We start from the raw sequence: 9387 nt of genomic DNA, 5'->3' as shown, positions 1-9387 counted from the left end.
GGGCCCAACTACTAGGGCTATGGCAAGGAGGATACAAGAGGAGTGGGCCCAAGCTCAAGAAAAGCCCATCACATTATTTAGTTGGGCTTTGTCGCAAGCCCAAGTAGATTAGGAGTAATGTAGGGTTGGGCCTTAGAGCCTTGTATTTCTTTTAAGCCTTGTATTTCCGGCCATTTAGATTAGGATGTCATTTGATGGTCATTTAAATTTAGAGTTATTTAGGTTGCATGGTATTTGCATTAGAATGTAATTAGTTTACATTTGGTATGCATTTCGGCCATGTGCAACACATGCACATGGTGTGACCGAAATGCAACTCAAATGGAAGCTTAATTACATTCCAAATGAAGTGCACATGGTGTGATCCGGGTTTAGGCTCCAAAATTTGAATTTTGAATTCAAATTTTGGGCGCCTAAGGTTAAGTAAACCATACCATGGTTTCACTTAACCTTAGGCTAACCCATGGTTCACTTAACCTAATTTTTCCCTATATATTCTACATGGCCGAGACTTGTAGCCACTTTTGGATTAATACATGAGATTTCTTCTTATTGAACTCTCCATCTCCGAAAGTCACTCTAACCTAGACTCTACCCTTCTTGAGCTCCTCTTTTTGTAGAGCTAGGTTAACTTCTTCTTCTCCAGACTTAGCTTGAGCAAGCATTGGTCATATTGGTGCTACTTGGAGCTTTCTTCCTTGACAACCTTCCAAGGAATCCGAGAAGCATTGAAGTGTTCTTGAGGATTCACAAGTGGAACCTCATCACCAACTCAAATAAACTACCTGCAAGCTACCCTGTCTTGATCAAGAAGTGCATTTAAACTTTATAGCCTCGTGAATCTTTGATTTAATACCAATGGAAATTAGTTGATGTAAGGGAATTTAAAAGAAACAAAAATCGTAAAATAAAAAGAGAAGAGAAAGAGGAGGAAGAAAAGAGGGGAAAGGTGTTGATTAAGTATAAAACATAAAACAATTTACTCATATTGGGACTAAAACAAGTAATTTCTAAATATATGGACTAAGAGATAAATGTTGTGTAATTGTATGGATTAAAATGTAAAATAATGTTAGTGTAGAGACTAAAATGTAAAGCACAACAGCTTCCTCCTTGTCTTAAGAGTATCAATCAGTGGTGAGAGAAATCCATAGACTGCTCCACCTACTCTAACAAAGTCAATCATTGGCCCTGAAATCAACAACACCAACACTACACGTGCATACAATAAGTTTTAGCTAAGGCCTTAATTATTTATATCTGTCAGTTAGGGAAATCAACATGAGACATGAGAAAACAAATACAAATTTAAAGCATTGAGCAAGAACTCGAGGGGCTGGAAGCCAACGAAAGCACTTCATAACACATTAATGATATGTTTGATTGGGGTGAAAGGAAAATATAGAGGAAAGTTGACTTTACGAAACAAAAATTCAAAATTTTCCTTCCTTCCACCTTTGTACAGAAGAATGCATTATTGTTGAAAATAACTTGTAATTAAGAAAAATGTATGCATCCGTCCATCACAGTGATGTATTTCACTATTTTGTAAAGTAATCATCAAGAAATACCATCTTTTGTATTCATGGTGTATTTCCCAAAAAATATATACAACCAAGAAGCCGAAATAACACAGAAGAATGCACTCATACATAGTCATTGACATTTACCTTTGATGTTGCCTCGAAGCCATAGACAGATGAAGGAAGGTGGTAAGCAGCTGAAGTTCAACAATGAAGCCCAAAATCCCTTGGTATGTTCCATTGCTCGCTCTCCCAGATGTTTGAAAACCACTGCTTCAAACTCATCTTGCTTTCAGCTCCTCCAAGCATTACCTTCAAGTAGAAAAGACCCACTTTTGGCCACTTTAATTTAACCTTCAGCAAGTGAAGATAAACATCGGAAATTATATGCCCAGATACTAAACCAATTTTCGGCAAGAATAGGAATTCCACTTTGAATATCTTGCATATCACATCATACTCTATGGCTGTATGGCAGAGTCTATTCAAAATTGAACTCTCTGTAGAACCTCCATCACAATAGGCTCATGCTTATACATTTACAAGCACTTTTATCTTGGAAGTCTTTAGGTTCTGATCCAACTGCAACCACGCTGCTTTGTTGTCCCAAATTCTCTCATCATATCCCTCAGCTTAGCTGCTTCTTCCCATTGACCTGCTGCCGCACATATATTTGATAAAAGCACATAAACTGATGGGTTGTTATGGTCTCTTTCTAAGAGAAGTCTAGCAACTGTTCTTCCTAGGCTTAAATTACCATGAGCAGCACAAGCACTGAACAATGACCAACATATATTGGAATGTGCTCCAAAGTATCCACCTTTAATTACTCTCTCTGCCTCATCAAGGTATCCACTGCGACCCAGCAGATCAACTATGCAAGAAAAATGATCCACACTTGGCACAAATTCATAAACTTTCACCATCGTATAAAAAATACGGGCACCATCATCAACCAAACCTGCATGACTGCAAGCAGAAAGAACTGCAGTAAAGGTAGCCTGGTCTGGTTTGATTCCAGGTGTGGTTTGCATTGCCTCAAAACAGCACACGGCTTCTTCGCCCTGTCCATGTTGTGCATAAGCAGATATTATAGCATTCCAAGAGATTGTATCCCTTTCCATCATTGCATCAAATACTCTTAAAGCCCTGTCTAAAGATCCACATTTGGCATACATTGTGACCAGGGCATTTCCCAAAGAAACTTCTGAAGAAAAACCATGTCTCAGAATGAAACCATGAACCTGTCTCCCATGACTCATGGCTGACATGCTAGAACAAATGGTCAAAACAAGGCTGAGGGAATAGGCATTTGGCTTGACATGCGTACTAATTAATGCAGAGAATTGCTCTAACCCTTGCAACAGGCATCCATTCATCAAAAACCCAGATATGATACTGTTCCAAGATATCAAATTTTTATAGGGAACACCAGAGAAGATTTGAAATGCACGTTTTATCTTCCCATGTCTGCAGTATGCAGAAACTAATGCATTCAAAACTTCAATTTTCCCAAACCCACTTTTGCACAGAAGGGAGTGGATCATCTCCACAACTTGCAAAGAATCTGAAGCAACCAGCAAACTTCCATAAGTAAACTCATCCGGTTCAATTCCTTCCCGCCTCATTTTCAAATAACTCAATATTGCTTCTTCCTCAAGATCCTCTTGCAAAAATGTAGAAACCATTATGTTCCATGAAACAACATCCCTTTCTTCCATTCCCTCAAAAATATCTCGAACCTCATTAACCCCAAACCCAGAATACATAGTCATCATTGCATTGTTCACAGCAACACAACCAACAAAACCCATCTTGATAGCTTGTGCCTGTGCTTGACAACCAGCTCTTAAACACGAACAAGAACTCATGACACTCACAAAGGTAACCTCCGTTGGACCAAAACCACCGTTTTGCATGTCTCTGAACATCAAAAACGCATCCTCACTTCTCTCCACACTTACAAAACCATCTATCATTGCATTATAGGTAACATGATCGCACGTGCTACCTTCTTCTGCTTCCTCAAACACCTCACAAGCATCCACAACACACCCACACTTAAAATACATGGTGATCAAAGAATTAACCACAGAAGTCCAACCCAAAAACCCACTTTTTATAACCACCGAATGCACGTGCCTTCCATAATCCAAAAGCTCCAAAGAGCACAAACTCAACATTGTGGCAAAAGTGTATTTATCAGCCTTAACACCCATTTTGTGCATGTCCCTGAAACAAAAAATCGTTTCAGTCAATTAAAATCACAAGTCAAACATATACACACATTTTCAATTAACTTATAAATAAAAATGAGAAAAAAAAACTACTAAATTAAGAGGAATATTGTTAACAGAACAGGTAACCTATCATTAGGCACCTAAAATGAGTAACAAATAATGAATATGATGAAATATCAACTTTTAATTTTTATGGAGCTTAATTTTATGCATTGTTAATATAGTTTAAACTAATCAGATAGTTGAATACGATTCGTTAGTTTCAGTAAATTCTTTGATACTTAATTCAATTCCTAGCTGTAAATAGTTATTTTAGCCTTTCAATTTCGTCATTCAATTCGGAAGGTACTGATATATAGGTAGAAACTAAAAAAATATCAAATACATCCTTCAAAGTACAAATTAATACTCGTATAAATCAAAATTTTTAAAACAACATGTGACTACAGAGAAAGCATTCAAGGATCAAAACGACAATAAATAATTAAATTTGAAGACTAATTTAAAATTTTAACCACTTATTTGATATTTTCTTAATTTCAAACTTCAAAGACTACCGACAACTTTCACAAATAAAAATGACTATTTACTTTTAAAAAAAAATTATAGTTATTGAAATATGACACTTTTAATATTGTTATCGTTAAAGTAAAAAAAGAAAACATAAAATGCATGTCAATATATTCAAAAAATCCTTTATGCATTCATTATTTACTTTCTTATCAACCTATGATCAAAATTTGATCACCTGAACAAGTCAAAAGCAAAAGCTTCATCTCCATGGCCATTCTCCGCGCACCCCGTGATGATGGCGTTCCAGACCGCCACGTGTCGCTTGGGAATTTCCTCGAACAGCTGAAGCGCGTGGCCAACGTGGTCCAGTTTGGCGCAAGCGGAAAGCAGCGTGGTCCACGAGTACGCGTCGGGGCAACTGATTTCCGCAAAAGCGCGTTTGACGGACCGGAGGTCGCCGGCCTTGGCGTAGAGCGAGACCAGGGAGTTGGCCACGTGGGAGTGGGCCCGGAGCCCGGTTCGCACGGCGTGGCCGTGGAGCTGGGCCCCGAAGGCGGCCCGGCGCGCGTTGGCGGCGGCGGTGACGGCGGCGGAGAGGGTGTAGTGGTCGGGACGGAGAAAGAGGGAGGCATGGGCGTGGACGAAGAGTTTGAGGGATTGGGTGTGTTGGTGTGCGCGAGTGAGGGATGCGACCAAGTGGTTCAGCTTTATGAGGTCTTCGTTCGAAAACCAAACCTTCATTTCTCATTGTTTTACGGTTCGAGGATTGTGTGTGTTGGTTTGGCTTTAGAAGCCCGCCAGATTTTGGCTTCAAAATGACTCATGTTGGTCTATTCAGGTGGACTCTACCATGGATTGGTTAAACTCTGGTCTATTGTGCACTAGCGAAGATACCGGTTGTAGTAGGTAAACGAGGCTCCATTGGGTATGCTATCATGGTATGTAGTCATTTGAAATTTTTACAAAAATTGCAGTTTGGTCCTAATAGCTACTATGGGAGTCGCTCTTTCTAAAGAAAAAATTGTATGTGTGTGTACAGGAGAAGGGGAGAGTGAAAGAGGACATGGATAGCTTCGGTGTTTAAGAGATGGTGGTTACCAAAATGAAATTTGGGCCAATATTTTTATTTGTTATTTTTTTCAAAATTTAAACAATTATTTAATTAATTTAGGTTGGACTTACAATTTTTTTTTTCTTTTTTCTCAACTATTTAAACCAGTAGAGTTGGGCCTTATTTTAGGAGATTATGGGACTTTTTTTTTAAAAAGAATTATAGACCTTTTTTTATAGACTTTAATACTTAATAAATATATTACAAAAAAAGTAAATAAATAAATTACATTTAAATTTTTGTAAGTATAATTATATCAATTTTAAGCTATTTTTTTTATAATAATTATTACTAAATTTAAATGCAAATCAATAAAAGAAGATAATAACAAATCACATACATATACATTGTCTTACTACTTTTAAGGTTGGTCCATAATCCTTCATGATAATTTATCATAAAAACAACCAAATATAATCATTCTCTAAGCCTCTTGTAAGGGAATTCACATTTTCTGAAGATACTCTGGTACTGTCAATCTTCCAAGTTCCAACTAGGGAATTCACATTTTCCAACACTATCATCAACCACGTGCAAATGGTATACAAAGCTAGCTACTGGAGACATAAGTAAAGCAAGTAAAAATTAAAAAGATCAAGTATAAACTCGTGGCGAGTTAGATATACAAATATTGATAAGTGTTCCTGTGTTAAGAAATACACTCCAATTATCCTAGCTGTGTCAGGTCGGGTCTTGGATCTCGGTCTTCTCGTTTTTGTCCGGGTAGTCCGAAGCGAGGTGAGGGGTGCCTGCAAATACTAGTATACAAAGGGTCTTTTACGTCGTGTATTTTGACCCTTTTACGTCGGAAAAGGGTCCGACGTTAATACGGGAGTCGTAAATTTACGTCGCCTCTGAAAGACAACGTAAATTTACATCGGGGATTTTTCCAGACCGACGTAAAAAGGGGCAAAATCATGCCACAATTTTACGTCGGACGTGGCCTTGTCCGACGTAAATTGTGGCAGTTTTTTTTTAAAAACGTTTGTAAATTGATATACCCAACACCTGCATATAAATATAATCCAGAATACCAAATCTAAACCAGGCAGTCCATAATAGAAATTCAAATTGTATTTCAAAATTGAATGACAAAAAGAAAATAATATATAAATCTTAAAAAACATAAATTATGACAATGTAAATCCTATTATCCTAAAAAAGCTATAAAACATGTTTGTCAATGCTATCTAACTAACTAAACTAACTAACTATCAAACTATTAACATAATATCTAACTAACTAAACTTAGAAAAAAAGTTGCCCATTGTTCTCTTATCTTGAGCATCTCATCTTCAGGCAATGGAGATGGATCTTGAAAGACCTGAAAGGGTAATTTAAGTGTCATTAATATGCAATGTTAATTATTCTAAAGGTAAATATAGTTAAATAAATTTTGATATGAATTACCTGCGCCCAAGAATCAATAATACCCGCAGAAACTATGGCTTTCATCCAATACATGATGTAATAGCCACATTCAAACGAGTCTTGTTGCTTATTACACTAAAATGAGAAACAAATAACTATTAATTCCAAAGTCAATAAATTTAAATATTATTGACTGTATGAATTAATTTGCTAACCTTAGGGTATATGAAATGCAATGACTTTGATGATCTGGCTCTTCCACTTAATATATTAGCTCCAGACACGATTCTAATTAATTAAAATAAAAACAAATGTTAGCCAATATATATAATTACAGTTTTAAAACATAATGAAAAAAATTAGTTACCCATGTAATTGCCTTTTAATTTCGTGGCTTGGTTTTCGATGAAGTGAACAAAGCCACACCACGGTATATTCCTTAGGAATGATTACCATTAACTGCCAATGGGACCTACATTGTATGACAAACAAATCAGTTAAAAAATTACCATGATTAAAAAACCAATTAAAAAACTAACCCGTCAATGTATGGAGCCATGTATATATGTCTTCTTGAGTCACTCATCCATGTTTGCATATATTGTTGGATCTGGACCTGAGTGTTTCCTGATTTTTGGATGGATTGAGGCTCAATAAATCCATATACTTCTGCTTGTGCTTGCTCCACACTCAATTTGTCCATGTACCTAACACAAATAATTATTATAAGTTAAATGTAATTATTGTAAATTTAGACTCATAAAAGAAAATATGACTTACATGGCCCACAACTGTATGACAGATATATTTAACATGCAGTTTTCCCCAACAATCTCTAATGCATCAGGCAGAGATATGTATAGTGGAACATCAGAGCTATCAACTCCAAAAACTCTAATGTCCCACTGCAATTGAATTGGATGCTTCTTTATTCGTGGTAATTTGATTAGAAGCTTAGATATGGGATCATCCTCAGCTTCTGCGATATTGGCATCATGAACATGAGGTTCTCTCATGACCTCCTTACCACGATTGATAAAATCCTAAAAAAATAATCAAAATTAGTTAAACAATAATAGAATTATAAGAATCTAAAAGAGCAATAATATAATTACCTTTGCCCGTGCTGAAAGCGGCATGACCAAACGTTTTGGCCAAGCTAAGAATGTGCCAGTTGCCTGCCCCACTAGTTGAACCTCTGTATTGGGCAAAGGCACTGGAGCAGCAGCATCTTGAACTTGGTCAACCACAACCCGTGTCCAGTCTGGCTGTAGAGGGACACCATGGATGGTTGAGCCACCCTCAAATACTCGGCCAATAGCCACTAACCGTGGGGGGTCATCCTCAACATATAACTCACACTGGTTTGGTACATCAGTGTGAGTTTGATCCGGTGAGGGATCTGGAGCAGCACAACTCCCTTTAGTGCTGACTCGAACACCATCATGAGCAACTGCAGTCTGTTGCTGAGAACGAGCCAAAAGTTCAAACTTCTGTTCAAACTATTTTTCAATATTCTTCAGTTTCTCTTCAAACTGCATCTCCAATCTCTGCTCCAATTCCTGTATAACCTCTTGACTGCAAGAGTTGACAGTGCTCCTCGATGATCGGCCACCAAAGAAATCTCGGTGGCTCCAAGAACCACCAACACCACGCACACGACCTCCGTGCTCTGGCTTTCCTATGGCCGTTGTGAGGATATCATTCCGACCATCGGAAACAAATGAGCCCTGGGTGCTCTGCTCAACTAAACCCTCCTGCAACAATAAGGAAGATTAAAAAATCTTATGAATTAAATGAGTTGAAATGAAGAGTCTTAGTTTGTATATTTTTACTTACTATTTTACTAGCAATGACTCTTGCAGACTCAGAAGTCATTTGCCCATCTGGTTTTGTCCGGGCTGCTATCCACATCTCATGGCGGGGAGGTGACTCCACACGGTCAGCATCCTCAACCCCTGCTGCCTGTGCCTTAGCCTTCTTCATTTGCTTTTTTTTTTCTTTCATATCCCCCTCTTGACAATAGATGGGGTGCATCATTCTTGGCCTGTCGTTCTTGGGAAGCTATTCTTTTAGCCTGCAATAATACAAAAAAGAAAATGAGATAAATTAAAATATACCTTAAGTATTTGTGTCAATGTAAAAGTTATCAATAACTAACCTACCACGAAGGGTCTAATCTAGTGGCATGAAATTGCATCCACTCCTCATCAATGATCTGGTACTTTAGACAGGGAGTCTCATTTTGGCGCTCTCCAAATACATACTCCCGTGTCAAGAAAGTCTTGAAGTCTCTCCACCTGGTGGCAAGGGTAGATAACATCTTCCTCCTCATGCCCTCAGTGTTGGGAATGTCAAAATTTTGCTATGAAAATAACAACAAATAATAAATAATGTATTTAAGTTATATAATATTGAAAGGATGTGAAAGTATATACCTGAATATCCTGCCACATGAGGTTCTTGTCAACCTCCTGAACGTCATCCCATGATGGAATGATAATAGAAACATGTCGTCGAGCTAGGACTCCCAAATAGCTCTTAAACTTGGCAGCATTTGGGCCTGATGCCTTGCCAGAACGAGGATCCACCTCAATCGGTGTCCTCTCCTTGGCAATGCGCCCAGCTG

General features: G+C 37.8%; 2 protein-coding genes across 3 annotated transcripts; both read right to left on the bottom strand.

The window, feature by feature from the left end:
- Positions 1-930: 930 nt before the first annotated feature.
- On the bottom strand, positions 931-5349 carry LOC109792732 (Tetratricopeptide repeat (TPR)-like superfamily protein). Of its 2 annotated transcripts, XR_002239187.3 has the most exons (3): positions 4512-5349; positions 1671-3755; positions 931-1212 (listed from the first exon to the last, which is right to left on the bottom strand). XR_002239187.3 is itself a non-coding variant. In XM_020352166.3 (2 exons), exons 1-2 carry the CDS (start codon positions 5015-5017, stop codon positions 2090-2092), a joined length of 2172 nt encoding a protein of 723 aa, XP_020207755.1. In that variant the 5' UTR covers positions 5018-5349; the 3' UTR covers positions 931-2089. The 2 variants fall into 2 exon arrangements, 1 of the variants encoding a protein (XP_020207755.1); XM_020352166.3 differs by having other exon boundaries at positions 931-3755.
- Positions 5350-7106: 1757 nt separating this feature from the next.
- LOC145949938 (uncharacterized) lies at positions 7107-8636 on the bottom strand. Its single transcript, XM_083060847.1, has 5 exons — positions 8598-8636; positions 7874-8026; positions 7539-7801; positions 7298-7465; positions 7107-7230 (listed from the first exon to the last, which is right to left on the bottom strand). Exons 1-5 carry the CDS (start codon positions 8634-8636, stop codon positions 7122-7124), a joined length of 732 nt encoding a protein of 243 aa, XP_082916973.1. The 3' UTR covers positions 7107-7121.
- Between the last annotated feature and the right edge of the window lie 751 nt (positions 8637-9387).

This window comes from Cajanus cajan, chromosome 7 (assembly GCF_000230855.2).
Source record: "Cajanus cajan strain Asha chromosome 7, NIPB_CcT2T_4, whole genome shotgun sequence".
Lineage (NCBI taxonomy): Eukaryota > Viridiplantae > Streptophyta > Magnoliopsida > Fabales > Fabaceae > Cajanus > Cajanus cajan.
The sequence above is the reverse complement of the archived record's forward strand: the minus strand, read 5'-3'. Positions and strand labels throughout refer to the sequence as shown.

Excerpts from the sequence above, each read along its gene's own strand:
- LOC109792732 (XM_020352166.3), bottom strand. The coding sequence starts at position 5,017 with ATGAAGGTTTGGTTTTCGAACGAAGACCTCATAAAGCTGAACCACTTG. Across the intron at positions 3,756-4,511 it reads TTTGCTTTTGACTTGTTCAG|GGACATGCACAAAATGGGTG; the intron begins GTGATCAAATTT and ends TTTTTGTTTCAG.
- LOC145949938 (XM_083060847.1), bottom strand. The coding sequence starts at position 8,636 with ATGACTTCTGAGTCTGCAAGAGTCATTGCTAGTAAAATA. Across the intron at positions 7,802-7,873 it reads CGCTTTCAGCACGGGCAAAG|GATTTTATCAATCGTGGTAA; the intron begins GTAATTATATTA and ends TTATTTTTTTAG. Across the intron at positions 7,231-7,297 it reads ATGGCTCCATACATTGACGG|GTCCCATTGGCAGTTAATGG; the intron begins GTTAGTTTTTTA and ends CATACAATGTAG.